The 14,067-nt window shown below is 55.1% G+C and overlaps 2 protein-coding genes across 7 annotated transcripts in view; both read left to right on the top strand.

Annotated features, from left to right (window-relative positions):
• The first annotated feature begins 74 nt into the window (after positions 1 to 74).
• Positions 75 to 12,999, top strand: USP5 (ubiquitin specific peptidase 5). Of its 6 annotated transcripts, none has more exons than XM_014451621.2 (20): positions 75 to 346; positions 3,224 to 3,355; positions 3,601 to 3,667; positions 3,833 to 3,966; positions 4,090 to 4,235; positions 4,495 to 4,679; positions 5,120 to 5,214; positions 5,890 to 6,083; positions 6,688 to 6,759; positions 7,041 to 7,128; positions 7,245 to 7,370; positions 7,860 to 8,013; positions 8,308 to 8,482; positions 9,122 to 9,210; positions 10,026 to 10,217; positions 10,699 to 10,842; positions 10,919 to 11,064; positions 11,279 to 11,432; positions 11,700 to 11,784; positions 12,343 to 12,999. In XM_014451621.2, the coding sequence occupies exons 1-20, from the start codon at positions 137 to 139 to the stop codon at positions 12,434 to 12,436; spliced, it is 2,682 nt and encodes an 893-aa protein (XP_014307107.1). In that variant the 5' UTR covers positions 75 to 136; the 3' UTR covers positions 12,437 to 12,999. The 6 variants fall into 6 exon arrangements, with proteins under 6 accessions (XP_014307107.1, XP_023605744.1, XP_006084234.1 ...); XM_023749976.1 differs by having other exon boundaries at positions 11,700 to 11,780; XM_006084172.3 differs by having other exon boundaries at positions 10,026 to 10,148.
• Positions 13,000 to 13,811: 812 nt separating this feature from the next.
• TPI1 (triosephosphate isomerase 1) overlaps positions 13,812 to 14,067 on the top strand; it is a 3,139-nt gene continuing 2,883 nt past the window's right edge. Inside the window, 3 exon segments of the mRNA XM_023749988.1 lie at positions 13,812 to 13,952; positions 13,954 to 14,005; positions 14,008 to 14,040. Of these exon segments, the coding sequence (XP_023605756.1) occupies positions 13,833 to 13,952; positions 13,954 to 14,005; positions 14,008 to 14,040 (205 nt within the window). The 5' untranslated portion in view covers positions 13,812 to 13,832.

Raw genomic sequence — 14,067 nt, forward strand, 5'->3', positions numbered from 1 at the left:
GTGGGATTGGTTCTCTGGACCATCGATTGCATTGGAGGCGCTTTTCATTGGCTTTAGTCAAGAGTAGGGCAGAGGGCGGAGCACTGGAAGGCAGGCTCCGTCCAACTGCCATTCTCACGCGTCTTCCCTGGAGCGCATGCACCTAACGAGTAGTGCTCATTGGACCGCCAGAGTACGGGGAGGGGGACTAGGAAAGGTGGGAGCTGCTCTGTGTGAAGGAGCTACTGCCGGTGTCATGGCGGAGCTGAGTGAGGAGGCGCTGCTGTCAGTATTACCGACGATCCGGGTCCCTAAGGCTGGAGACCGGGTCCACAAAGACGAGTGCGCCTTCTCCTTCGACACACCGGTAAGCCCCTTCCCCACGTCCGCAGCGAGCACGACTTCCTTCCATAGCCCTGGTCATTCTGCCGGGGCCTGCAAGGCTTGGGCTACCGCCTCCTTGCGATGCACCATGGGACGTGTAGTCTCCCATGCTACTCCCTGCCGTTGCTTTTAATTAGCTGGAGCTGCCGTGTGACTACCGCCCCCGGAAGCCACCGCGCCCACCTCATCCGCTCCCCGTCTCGTGGAGCACTGTGGGGATTGTAGTCGCTCTCTCCCCTCTGCCGTTCTAAGCTAGGGGCGCAACCCGATCATCGGACTACATCTCCCAAGTGGCTACCTGCAAAAGCCTGGGAGTTGGCCTTGCCTATCGCGCATGGTTCTCCGGGGTTTGTAGTCTCGTGTAGGAAGGATGGGGCGACCCTCCACTGTTCTGGGCCACGGTTGAGGTTGGGGGGTGGATACTGCGGTTCCTAGGCAGCTAGTAGTCTGGAAGTGGCCGCGAGGAAGGCCGTTTCTGAGAAAGGCCGAGCTACAGAGCCTCCACCCATGATTAATATGGACAGGGGGCGGGGAGGTGGGTCATTGGTGGTAGGGAGGGGAGGAAAGCTCTAGTCGTTTCTCCTTTAAGGTGAAGCATTCCCGCGGCCCCCTCTTTTTCCCCGCGCTTCACAGAAAGCAGAGGGGGCCCTTTTCAAAGTATTTTCAGAGAGATGGTTTCCTTCTTACAGGACACTAAGGCCTCTTGCCCATCCCACTGGCACTCTTGACTAGTTAGACAAAGCCACCACCCACCCACACCATGCTTCACGTTATGCGGGCTCCACCCGGCACCTCCCTTCCTGCTCTTCTCCCTTCTTGTGTCACCCGCAAGCAGAGGCAAGGCTCTGGCCAGGGCAGAGCCTGGAACTGAGAGGGCAGCAGCCTGGCTGGGATCCGCCCCCCTCATTAGCCCTCCCCTCCAGCCGCTGCTGGGCCCTGCCCTGGGTGTTCAGCCAGACCAGCTCATGGCCAGGAAAACTGCAAGTCAGAGTGGAAAGGATCATTAATGCAATGCTGAGTATAGGAGTGTGGTCTAAAGCCAAGTGCAGGGTCACCACTGATTTGTGGTTTGCTTGGTTTGCTAGGCTTTGAGCCTGACCTCACACAATGTGCTGCGTCTCTGAAGTCTGGCTTTTGTAAAGCTAAAGCTGAAAGGGGACTGCTCAGAGCCGAGCTCCAGGGCTCCCAGTCCTCGGTGAAGCCAGCATTTTCCATTTCCCACAGAGGAGCTTACTCCCTGCGGTTTCCTCCTGCCCCCCGTTACCAGAGGCATGGCTGGGCGAAGCACCATCTTTCCCAGGAGGAAAAGGTTTTTCTTAATTACCAACTGATGGTAGAAGTCAGTGGATTCCTCTTTAAGCTCATCTTATTACACTTTACTTCTCTCACCCCAAGTCAAGCGAGCTCCAGTGTGGCTGAGTTGCTTTGCTCACAAACTTCCAGCACATTTGATTATCTTCAAATCGGGTTCATGGTAGAAAGAGAGCTTACGTGACCTGCCTGATGGGAAAGGCTCTATTTGTTTATGACTCTTATAATCCGCACGGTTCCAGGGAGTGGAACACAATCTGTGGGATCAAGAACTGCCTTTGATGATGCCCTATTTTCACTATGGCAGCAGAGAATTTTTCAAGGCCGCTGGGGCTTTTATCCCAGGAAGAAGATGCCTGCTGTTGCTCAAAACCTTGGATCTGGGGGGGTCTTAGGGAAGACTCTGCTGTTGTCCCAATTTCCTCCTCCACCTTCTCCATCACTTGAGTCACAGAGGCACTGGGAGGCTTGCTCAGTGTGGGGGAAGCCCATCCTCTCCCGTCAGCCGTGGTTTAGAGTGGACACCTGTCTCCTTGTTTTCTGCCTGGGTTATATGTGTTCCACCTATCTCAGCAAGTGTTGCTAGATTGTTCTAGAAAGGGGCTGGCTTTGAGGTTGGAGGTTGATGGGACTTCATTGGGGATTTAGTTATTGGTCAGAGGGGAGGTGACAGGGTGGCTGGAGAATGCATGATCCCTGCCCGGCTGGGTCCACGTTCAGCTGTGAGCTGCACACAAGGCATTGTTCCCCTGGAGTCAGGCTTCAGCAGGAGAGGAGGGAGAAGACTCACTGAGGACCGGGTTCAGCTACCTAGCAGAGTATGGTAGAGGAAAGGTCTGGTCTTGCTGGCAAGCTCTGGGGTTAGATATACTAGAAGAATCTCTGCTTGCAAGCTCTGGGGTTAGATATACTAGAAGAATCTCTGCTTGTCCAGTCTGGTAGGTTTTTTTTCTTTCTTGTCTTTATTGTTGAAAGTATTACATGTGTCCCCCTTTTTCCCCTATTGACCCCCGCCCCAGGCCTTCACCACCCTGTTGTCTGTGTCCATGGGTTATGCATATTGGTAGGTTTTCTTAATCCTGGAGATCAGGTGGGGTTTGTCATGTTGTCCTTGGTTTAGGTTCAGTGTCTGACTTACAGGTCTTTCCTCTCCAAGGAAGGACCCTGCTCCCCTCTGAATGTGGTTCCTGGTACTGGAAGTCAATGGTATTTGGTCCCCTGTTATTTTCTGGGTCTCTTGGCTCCAGAGAAGAGGTGGAGGGAGTTCTCTGCAGTTGATTGGAGGGCTCCAAAGAAGGAGCAAGGAGGAAGAGGAATGGTGACTGAAAGGTGTTCGGCTCCTGCTGTCCTTGTTGGTTGTTACCAAAGGATGGGGAGAACCTTAGCCATGTACTAAGTACCAAGTAGGTAAATGACTTACCAAGAGCCACGCCTTGTTAGAGAACAGAAACTTTCTTTGGAAACCAGAAGTTTCGAGCCCAGGCCTTCGTCTCCCCACCTGGCCAGGCTTAATCCCCCGGTGTTCCCTCCCCTGCTTCTTGTCCTGCAGGAGTCTGAGGGTGGCCTCTACATTTGCATGAACACATTCCTGGGTTTCGGGAAACAGTATGTGGAGAGACATTTCAACAAGACGGGCCAGCGTGTCTACCTGCACCTCCGGCGGACCCGGCGCCTGGTAGTGGTAGGGACTGGGCCTGGGGACATCCTGGCATGTCCCACTGGGCCCCCATTTTGAATCTGTTCCGTTCTGACTTCTGTAGGCCTCAATTCCCCTCTCACCTGTGTCTGTTGGTATCGTGAAAACCCAGCACACATGGGTTTTAGCTCCATTCTCTTCTGAGATTAACTCAGTGCATCCCGTCCATTCTCCCCCTTTGTCCCTGACCTGGTCCTCGTTGCTGATCCTGCCTTCCTGCCTCGTTGCAGAAAGAGGAGGACACCACTACGGGCACTGGAGACCCCCCACGGAAGAAGCCCACCCGGCTCGCTATTGGTGAGCACCACCGCGGTCCCGTTCCTCTCCCGGAGCTGGTCTTCCCTGCTCTCAGAAGTACTGGGAAAGCCCCAAAGGAATGAGCCTCATCAGTGGGCCTTGAGCTCTGGAAGGAACATTTACCTGTGGCCATTGTCCTACTATTCTTCTTCCCTGTCTCACCAGGTGTCGAAGGCGGGTTTGACATCAGCGAGGACAAGTTTGAGTACGATGAGGATGTGAAGATTGTCATTTTGCCAGATTACTTGGAGATTGCCCGGGATGGGTTGGGGGGACTGCCTGAGTTTGTCAGAGACCGGGTATGAACATTTTCCCGCCCTCCAAAAATTTTAGGGCAAGCACTGAGAAAGCTGAAGACCAAGTGCCAGAGGGGCACGTGGGGCTGTGGCTGGGCACTGTCTCTGACCCTCTGCTTTCCCCAGGTGACCAGTGCAGTGGAAGCTCTACTGTCGGCCGACTCAGCCTCCCGCAAGCAGGAGGTGCAGGCCTGGGATGGGGAAGTACGGCAGGTGTCTAAGCATGCCTTCAACCTCAAGCAGCTGGACAACCCTGCTCGAATCCCTCCCTGGTGAGACCTGGCCCCTCGACCTCGAGGCACAACCCCCAGAGCAGGGGCAAAGAGGCCACCCTCCTGGGGGATCTGGTGGGAGAGAGGGCCGGGAGCAGGACAGTTAGGGAGACGTGGGGGAGAAGAACTAAACAGGGGATGTCCAGAGCAGAGGAGGACAGAGAGCTCATGGATTGGCAGGGCCCGGAGAGTCCCCTTTCTCCTCCACTCTGCAATACCCCTGATCCATATTTCAGCCCATTTTTTTCTCCTGGGTTAGTGGCTGGAAGTGCTCCAAGTGTGACATGAGAGAAAACCTATGGCTCAACCTGACCGATGGCTCCATCCTCTGTGGCCGACGCTACTTCGATGGCAGTGGGGGCAACAACCATGCCGCGGAGCACTACAGGGAGACAGGCTACCCGTTAGCTGTCAAGCTGGGCACCATCACACCTGACGGAGCTGGTACTCCTCCCTCCTCAGCCGCCTCCATGCCACAATGTCTTTTAACTGTTACTTGTTTCATATGGAACAAATAATACATGAGTACGTTCTCTTGACAAACAATGAAAATATTGCAGAGAAGGCTAAATCTCCCGTTACCCTCCAAACCTCAGTCCTCTTTCTAGAAGTTATTATTATTATCCGATAAGTAAGCAACCCTCCCAACCCATCTGACACTAGACCCTTATCCCTCGGGGTCACAATTAATTCCAACCCTCACCCTGTTTCACCCCATCTTTCCTGACAGCCATCCCCAGAAGGTTCAAGGGAGCCAAGAGGGTTATCCTACAGGCTCATCCTTCTATCCCTCCCACCAAGGCCCCTCAGGGCAGGGCGTGACGTTGGTGGTCAGGCCAGTCCTGAGCCACCCCCTCTGACACTGCCTCTGCCTCCTATCCTAGATGTGTACTCGTATGATGAGGACGACATGGTCCTGGACCCCAACCTGGCTGAGCACCTGTCCCACTTTGGCATCAACATGCTGAGAATGCAAAAGGTAAGACCTGTTCAGCTTCAGATTCTTCTTACTCCTGCTCGTTAGGCCCTTCTTCCTTGCCTGAGGCAGAATACTGGAGAGAGTTGCATTTGCCACAGTTATTCCAGTCCCCATGATATGTGAGCTTTGAAGAACTTTCTAGAATCATTTGTTCATTCATTGAATACTCCTGAGTACCTACTATGTGCTAGTCACTAATAAGGCAGGTGTGGTCCTTCTTTCATCGACTTATAGTATATATGGGAAGCAGACGTTAATCATATGCTCACACAAATAACTGAATAATTGCAAACTGTGCGGGGTACTATGAAAGAGATTGGAGGGGGCGGCCATGGTTTACAGCAGGGACCTGGCCTAGCCTAGGGCATCAGGGAAGTTTCTCTGAGGAAGCTGTTGCTTGAGTGGAGACCTGAGGGGTGAGGAGGGGTAACTTTGGAATGGGAAACACGCTTCAGGCAGAGGGAATTGCGTTCATTCATTCCCTCATTCAAGCCTGCTGACTGTCCTCTGGGACAGTTGCTGTGGCCACCCAGACTTAGACTGGACGATATCCGGCATACCTCCATAGTTCAGCACATCCAGGCTCCAGCTGGGTTTCGTCCTAGATCTGTGACAGATCAATGTGAAAACCCAGGGCTGAGCCCACCCCTCGTCTGAAGTGCCCCTTCCCTGCAGACGGACAAGACGATGACTGAGTTGGAGATAGATATGAACCAGCGGATTGGCGAATGGGAGCTGATCCAGGAGTCAGGCGTGTCACTGAAGCCCCTGTTCGGGCCTGGCTACACCGGCATCCGAAACTTGGGTAACAGCTGCTACCTCAACTCAGTGGTCCAGGTGCTCTTCAGCATCCCCGACTTCCAGAGGAAGTGAGTGGTGCCTTCCCCCCGGCCCCCGGGCTCTGCACCCCTTACACCCCAGCTCCTCTCTGGGTCACCAGCCTCTGGGCACACAGCTCTTTCAGCTGCCCTCAGACCTCTGTTCTAGTGTTAGTTCCTCTCACACTGTGGCTGGTGTGCTATGAAGGGAGTGAGTTGTAGAACTGCACCGTAGTCTCCCAGTCACACACAAGCCCCCACTGAGAGCAGAACACCAAATCCCAGGGCTCTCTGAGGCCTCCTGACCGACTCAGGGGTGAGCAGATGGTCTTTATTTTAGGCCCATGACATCAGATAAGCATCTAACAGGGACATGTAACCCTGGGGAAAGGGGAGGACGTGGGACACGAAGGCAGAAGGAAGGCAGATTCTTTCTCGAGGAGGCTGGGGAGGACTGCCTCAGTGCACTGCATACTGACGTAGTTGAGAAAGGAAGAAGGGCAGGCCGGTGGAAAGAAATGGACCTCGAGGTTTAACCACGTAACTCCTCACTGGGGAGGGAGCCTGTTCACTGAGCGGGTAGATCATTTCTCCCTCGGCTTTTCGGCTGAGCCCAGACCAAAGCCCCTCCAGCTCTCCTTCCCTTGACTCTTAGGTATGTGGATAAGCTGGAGAAGATCTTCCAGAACGCCCCGACGGACCCAACCCAGGACTTCAGCACCCAGGTGTACGTAGCCAGGCCCTATGCACAGAGGCTGTGACCGCCTCGCAGCCTGTCTGCCGCCTGGAGGGGGCAGCAGTTTAGCCCTGGCCAGTTAAACGCTGTCAGATGATTGCCTTCTCGGCATGCTTACTGCCTTGAGATGGGAACCTGAGGTTTTCCACGTTTTACAGAGTTGTCTAAGGAGGGCTTTCAGCCAGGATTGAGTTGGGGAGGAAGAGGTATAGCAGATATCAGATCATCACTGGTTGACTAAAGCCAAGTGGTTCTCTTGGATGTTAACGTAGGGCCAAGCTGGGCCATGGCCTTCTCTCTGGAGAGTATTCCAAGCTACCACCGGAGTCCGGCAATGGGGAGCAGGTGTCAGAACACAAGGTGAGTAAGGACTCCATCCCTTTCAGGCTCTGGAATGATGGGGAAACTGAGGTGGGAGATGTCTCACTTGTTGGCCTCTTGAGCCCCAGCTAATTCGCTGCCCTGGCTCTGCCTAGGAAGTTCAAGATGGCATTGCCCCTCGGATGTTCAAGGCCCTCGTTGGCAAGGGGCACCCCGAGTTCTCCACCAACCGACAGCAGGATGCCCAAGAGTTCTTCCTTCACCTTATCAACATGGTGGAGGTAAGGGCTGAGCAGATGACAAGGGAGGACCCTCTTCCAAGTCCTCCCATCCACTTGCAATCACTCCCTCCCCTCCTGCCCCTTCCTGCCTGCCAGCCCCACCCCTGAACCTGGCAGTCTGCATGCACTGTGCCTGCCCTGTGGTGGCAATGACACCCAAGGAGAATAGTAGAGCCAAGCATGGTCCTTACACTGGATGGGTTTGCTGCCTCATGAAGGATACACCCAAAGAAAATGCAATTGGGATACTTCCTGCTTATCGGGAGGACTACAAGCACATCCCAACACAGTCCCGCAGTGCTGTGACCCGGCCCGAATCCGGGAGGGGGGGTAACTAGGGAAGGCCTCCGCTCTGTTCCTGCATCCCTGTGTTCTCGGGTCGTCTCCCTTCCCTTTCCCTCTGCTGCCTCCCTAACCCCCAAGGACCCTTTTAGGCCCCCATTTCAGTCCCTGGCTACCCAGACCTCCCCACTTGCCTCTTTCCCATAGAGGAATTGCCGGAGTTCTGAAAATCCTAATGAAGTGTTCCGCTTCTTGGTGGAGGAAAAAATCAAGTGCCTGGCCACAGAAAAGGTGAAGTACACGCAGAGGGTGGACTACATCATGCAGCTGCCTGTGCCCATGGACGCGGCCCTTAACAAAGGTAGGGGCTCTCGGCCAGGCCTGGGTGCGGGTGCAGTCTGAGGGCTATGAAGAGCGTTGGGCATCTAATAGGAGCAGAGCCCATGGTATGCCCTGCTCCTCAGCCCGTGGTCCTAAGCGAGGCCATAGGGGGAAGTAGGATTAACCTCGCCCACAGCCTGTCAGCAGAGCTGTGTTAAAAAGAAGCAAGATCATATACAGATGCTTGTCAGGCGGGACGCAGAGCCAGCAGGGCCAGGCTAGGAGGGAAAGAGCATCACCCTCTGAAGGAGCCACCCACCAATTCTGTCACCAGAGGAGCTTCTGGAGTATGAGGAGAAGAAGCGGCAAGCCGAGGAGGAGAAGCTGCCACTGCCAGAGCTGGTTCGGGCCCAGGTGCCCTTCAGCTCCTGCCTGGAGGCCTACGGGGCCCCTGAGCAGGTGGACGACTTCTGGAGCACGGCTCTGCAGGCCAAATCAGTAGCTGTCAAGTAAGTCCTGGTGGTCTGGGCTGAGGGTTTCGGGCCTGTGTCAGGGTGGTCCCTGCGATACTATCTGCCTCTGTCTCCTTCTGTCGTTCCTCTTTTGGGTGGAATCTCAGAATTGCATCAGTTGAGGCTGGTAATCTGGCCCTGGTGGGAACCAAGAGGCCCTAGCAGGAGCAGACTCAGACGACCCTATTACTACATAGTCCCTTGTCCTGGCCAAACCACTCCCTCTTCTCTCATGGCACAGGGTCACTTTAGTGCTGCTTCTCTCCACTCCCTCCCTCGATCCTGGCAGGACAGACACTGAGTATCACTGGTGAACAGAGTGTGGGTTTCCAGCAAATGCTTTCACTTTTTGCCTAACTGTGTTGGCATGAGCGTGAGATCTGTAAGAGTGCTGGTCTCCAGAGAAGTCAGCCGTCCACCCCTTTGCTGCTCCTGTCAACAAGCCAGCCCTTGCCCTGGCTTCCGCCACTCCTTGTTTGCAGATGCTCTGATGCCTGCCCAGGGCGAGATGAGAATATGGGGTATCTTCTGGGCTGTTAGGTCTTCTACCCATGAGAGGCTGAACCCCAGGGTGGGGCTTTCAGGATAGGAGAGGCTTGGGATTGTCTGGGTTACAGGACATTCTCTCTTCCCTAGGACCACACGATTTGCCTCATTCCCTGACTACCTGGTCATCCAGATCAAGAAGTTCACTTTCGGCTTAGACTGGGTACCCAAGAAACTGGGTATGATGGCTGGGACACGTCGGGGAGGTTAAGCAGAAAATGCTAGAAAAGAAGAGGCCTTAATATATGTAAACTAACGTTTCTCTAACTTTCCTCTGAAAGAAGAAAGCATTACCTTAGACGTTTCAGAATGTGTCTAGTTTGAAAAGCACTGACTAAACATATTAGAAGACTTCTTTGATTTTTTTTTTAATGTATTGATTTTAGAGAAACATTGGTTTGTTGTTCCACTTATTTATGCATTCATTGGTTGCTTCTTATATATGCCTTGATCAGGAATCGAACCCACAACCTTGGCATATGGGGACGACTCTCTAACCAACTGAGCTACCTGGCCAGCACCAAGACTGCTTTGATTTTAGAGTTATAATTTACAACCAAACATGATCTTCATAGTTTTACAAGTTTTATTTTTTCAATTGTTAAGATGTTTTCATTTTAATAATCTGGAAATAATTAGTTCTCATGGGCCTTACAGGCCCCTGCTGACTTTGAGAACTCTGATTTAACTTCAATTCCTAGATAAGTTGAGACTCACAGAAGTATAAAATCATCCTGTCCCACAAGTTGGAGGCCCCCCTTCCTTGCCCATAGCTCATTTGTGGTAGATCTAGGGCTGGAATCCAGGTCTCCTGACTCCCAGGCCACAATTATTTTTATTACACCGGGATCCCTAAGATTGGTATTCTCTGAACAGCTTCCGATTACAGGGCAGTGCTAAGATCCGGTGCCTGGGCTTGAGATTCCCAAAGTGCTTTTTCAGGGAGGGCCTCAGGGAGCTCCTGAGTGACCCTTTCCTGCCATTCCCATGACAGATGTGTCCATCGAGATGCCAGACGAGCTAGACATCTCCCAGTTGAGGGGTACAGGGCTGCAGCCTGGAGAGGAGGAGCTGCCTGACATTGCCCCACCCCTGGTCACTCCGGATGAGCCCAAAGGTAGCCTTGGTTTCTATGGCAACGAAGACGAAGACTCCTTCTGCTCCCCTCACTTCTCCTCTCCGACATGTTAGTGATTCTTTTTCCTGCCTGTCTCTCTCCCTTGCTGATGGGGGTCTTCTCTGCCTGCCTCCCCACAACCCTGTCCTTTGTGTTTCTCCTGTCCTCCCTTTCCAATCTCCTCTGCCCTCTTTGGGTGGACTGAGGACCGACTGAAGCACTCCCAGCCACGTTCTCTGTGTGGATGGCAGTAGCATTGCCTCCCTGTCCTTGTCACCTTTTGGTTAGGTGTGGGGGCTGCGTATCATACTCCAGAGAAAGGGCCCATTCTGTGAGATCTTTAGCTTTGGTCTGTGCCTTTAGGATATTGGACCCACTTTGTGTTGTCTGTCGTTTCAGTTCTGGGATAAGGTGCCAGGCTGTAGAAGAAAAATGCATGGAGTGGAATGGTTGGGAGAGGGCTGGGGGCTGGCCTGTGGGGAGGAGGAGAAGGTGGAGCAAATAGTGGCCCAAGGAATCGGTCACCGTGCCCACACTTCTCCCACCACAGCCCCCATGTTGGATGAGTCGGTCATCATCCAGCTGGTGGAGATGGGCTTCCCTATGGATGCCTGCCGCAAAGCTGTCTACTACACCGGCAACAGCGGGGCCGAGGCTGCCATGAACTGGGTCATGTCTCACATGGATGATCCAGGTAGGTAGGGATGGGTGGCAGGGCCTGGCAGGGCCACCATCCTCCCCCAAACACTTCAACCCCTTCGCATCCACAGATTTTGCAAACCCCCTCATCCTGCCTGGCTCCAGCGGGCCTGGCTCCACAAGTGCGGCTGCGGACCCCCCACCAGAGGACTGCGTGACCACCATTGTCTCCATGGGCTTCTCCCGGGACCAGGCCCTCAAAGCTCTGCGGGCCACGGTAGGGGCTGCCCCCAACTCAGGACTGGGGCCTCTGAGGTCAAAGGGGGTGGGAATGAGGTTCCATCCTTCGTAAGCAAGACCGAGGACAGCCACTGCGGAATGGCCAGGGCTGGGCTCCACCCTTTTGTGGCTGTGATGAGGAGCTGAGGCTTTCCTGGCGGTTTTCTTGCCCCCGAACTTGTTGGAAATGTAATGCTTTCCTCCTCTCCAAGAACAACAGTTTAGAACGGGCTGTGGACTGGATCTTCAGCCACATTGACGACCTGGACGCGGAAGCTGCCATGGACATCTCGGAGGGTCGCTCAGCTGCCGACTCCATCTCTGAGTCTGTGCCGGTGGGACCTAAAGTGCGGGATGGTTCTGGAAGTGAGTGTCCCCGGGAAAGAGGACAGGCCAGTCTGCTCTGCCAGAGCCTCATTCCAGGGCGGCTCTGCTTCCCTCGGGGCAGAGGGCGCAGGAGCTCTTTTCTCGTGACATGACTCCTGACGGTGGATTCTAGGAGGCGGAGATAGACTTTTGACCCAATCCATGCCTACACACCCTGAATTTGAGCTGTTAGATACATCTTTGGACTGTCACTCAAGGATTCCTTTCTCATTGTCTTCTCTGCCCTCCCCTTCTCTCCATCCCTAGAGTACCAGCTCTTTGCCTTCATTAGTCACATGGGCACCTCCACCATGTGTGGTCACTACGTCTGCCACATCAAGAAGGAAGGCAGGTGAGGGGCCACAGTGTGCATTTGGAATGGGGAGTGGTGGTGGAAACCCTTAGAGTATGTGTGGAGAAGGTGAAGGACTGCCTGGTGGGAGCCACAAATCCACCAGGGATGAGAGAATGCCCGACAGCAAACATCAGGCAAACGGCAGCCCTTTGGGCTGGGTCAGCCTCTTGCTTTTGTGAGAAGTTTTAATGAGCATAACTACACTTACTCATTTATGTATTATCTGTGGCTGTTTTCACTCTGCAAGAGGAAAATGAGTAGTTATATCAGAGACCCAATGGCCTACCAAACCTTCTGGCCCTTTAGAGGAAAAGCTTGCCGACCCCTGCCTTACAGGAATGGGCGGGGGTGGGGGTGGGAGTGTCTGGAGGATCTGCAGACACCGAGTAGGGGAAATGGTCTTTGTCAGACAGGTAGCAGCTGGACTGTAGGTCTGGGGGGCTTTCCCCACAATCACCAGGATTGACTCCAGAGGCTGGGTCAGAGAAACCTAGCTGAAGCGTTGTGGACTGCCCGGTTTGTTCATCCTTTCCCACCTCTCCTCACCTTTCTCAGATGGGTGATCTACAACGACCAGAAAGTGTGTGCCTCTGAGAAGCCGCCCAAGGACCTGGGCTACATCTACTTCTACCAGAGAGTGGCCAGCTAAGAGCCTGTCCTGACCCTTACCGCGGAGGGCAGGGGCAGGGGCAGGCCACCTGGCATGAGGGAGAGGGGCTGGGAGTGGACTGCAGCCTCTGGCTCTGCACCCTTTTCCTTTCTTGTCCCCTGCAGCAGGGAAGAAGCTAGAGGCGCTAGGAGAATGGCTGGGCAGAGTGGAGGGACACTTGAGAGACTTTGGGGTAGAGCAGGAAGGGGACGGAGGGTGGCTGCCTGTCTGTGAGGAGACTGCGTTGCTTCCCCTCCCCCTGGGCCCTCATTCCTCTGCTTCTCTAGTCCTGCCAGCTCCTGGTGTGGAAGGGGCTTGTGTGTGTGTGTGTGTGTGTGTGTGTGTGTGTGTGTCTCGCCTTGTGCAGCCTCTTCCACAGAAGGGGGTGTCCCTGCTCCCCCTTCCCCTTTGTGTTTGCTCCCTGTGTGGTCGGGTCAGAAGGGATATGAGGGAAATGGGGACCCCCTCGCCCTCCTGCCTCAGTCTTTCCTCTACCCTGTCTCTACCCTGTCCTCTGGAAAATGCCAAAATACATGATGTGAATAAAAGTACAGTGGGTGAAATTGTGTCCTGTTTGATACAGTGGGAGTTCTCTTCCCTGGGGCTAGCAGGAAGGCCGTGTCCAAAAACTCCCAGCCTTGCCCCTTCTGTAGGCAGTTCTCTACTTTTCCGTGGTTTTTGGAGCTCTTGGGAAACAGGGTGAGGTGAGTGCTAGAGGCTGTCAGATCTGGGGAACTGGAGTGGGGTGACAGAGCAAAACTGGGGGCAAAAGCTCTTCCTTCCAGCAGCCCCACACACTTGCACCAGGGGGCAGGGGGTACTCCCCCACGTCCCTAGTGGCCAAGGAGCCCTGGCCCAGGCCCTGCAGCCTCTTCAGGCCTGGCCAACTGGAGCAAGGAGGGGGCTGCTCCCGGGGCCTCGGGGTTCCGACCGCCTCTCGCAGCTGCACGGTCTCTGTGCCAATGGGCCGGCCCTCCCTCTGAACCCTGTCCCTGGTCCAACAGCTGGGCCGGGCGTCCCCTGCGGGGGTCAAAGGTACCCGCTCCGCGGTCAGGTCTGCGGGACTGGACGGGCGGAGTCCCTCTCCCCGAGCTGGGAGATGGCCCTCGGGGCCCCCCAGTCCGAGATGCGGGCGGCCCCGCAGTGGGAGTGGCTGGACCTGCCCTGGGAACCATCCTGCCCCCTGCCCGGAGCTGTAGGCTTGAAGTGAGGGTCCCCCACCCCCGAGCGCAGGGGTTCGTAGGTCTCGCCTCGTTCCGAGCCCCGGCGACTGAGCCCCGAGCCCTAGAACGTTGCGACAAGAAAGGGGGAGACGTCAGAACCGCGCACACGGGCGGCGGCGGGGCGGGCGCGGGGCGGGCGCGGGGCAGGGCTTGGGCAGGGCAGGCGGCGCACCATGGCCGAGGAGGCGGAGTTCTGCTTCTCCGCGCTCTATATAAGCGGGCAGTGGCCGCGGCTGCGCCGTGAGGCTGACCTTCAGTGTGTCGGCTTCAGCGACGACATGGCGCCCTCCAGGGAAGTTCTTCGTCGGGGGAAACTGGAAGATGAATGGGCGGAAGGCGAACCTGGGGGACTCATCACCTGCCTGAACTCCGCCTAGTGCCGTCGACACGGGTGAGCCTCGCTTCGCG

Source organism: Myotis lucifugus, unplaced genomic scaffold (assembly GCF_000147115.1).
Source record: "Myotis lucifugus unplaced genomic scaffold, Myoluc2.0 scaffold_10, whole genome shotgun sequence".
NCBI classification, from domain to species: Eukaryota; Metazoa; Chordata; class Mammalia; order Chiroptera; family Vespertilionidae; genus Myotis; species Myotis lucifugus.

What these genes read in the sequence shown, in the direction of transcription:
- USP5 (XM_014451621.2), top strand. Translation starts at nt 137, where the DNA reads ATGCACCTAACGAGTAGTGCTCATTGGACCGCCAGAGTACGGGGAGGG. An exon ending in GCCCACCCGGCTCGCTATTG is followed by an intron (nt 3,668 to 3,832) that starts GTGAGCACCACC and finishes CTGTCTCACCAG; the next exon opens with GTGTCGAAGGCGGGTTTGAC. An exon ending in CTGAGTTTGTCAGAGACCGG is followed by an intron (nt 3,967 to 4,089) that starts GTATGAACATTT and finishes TGCTTTCCCCAG; the next exon opens with GTGACCAGTGCAGTGGAAGC.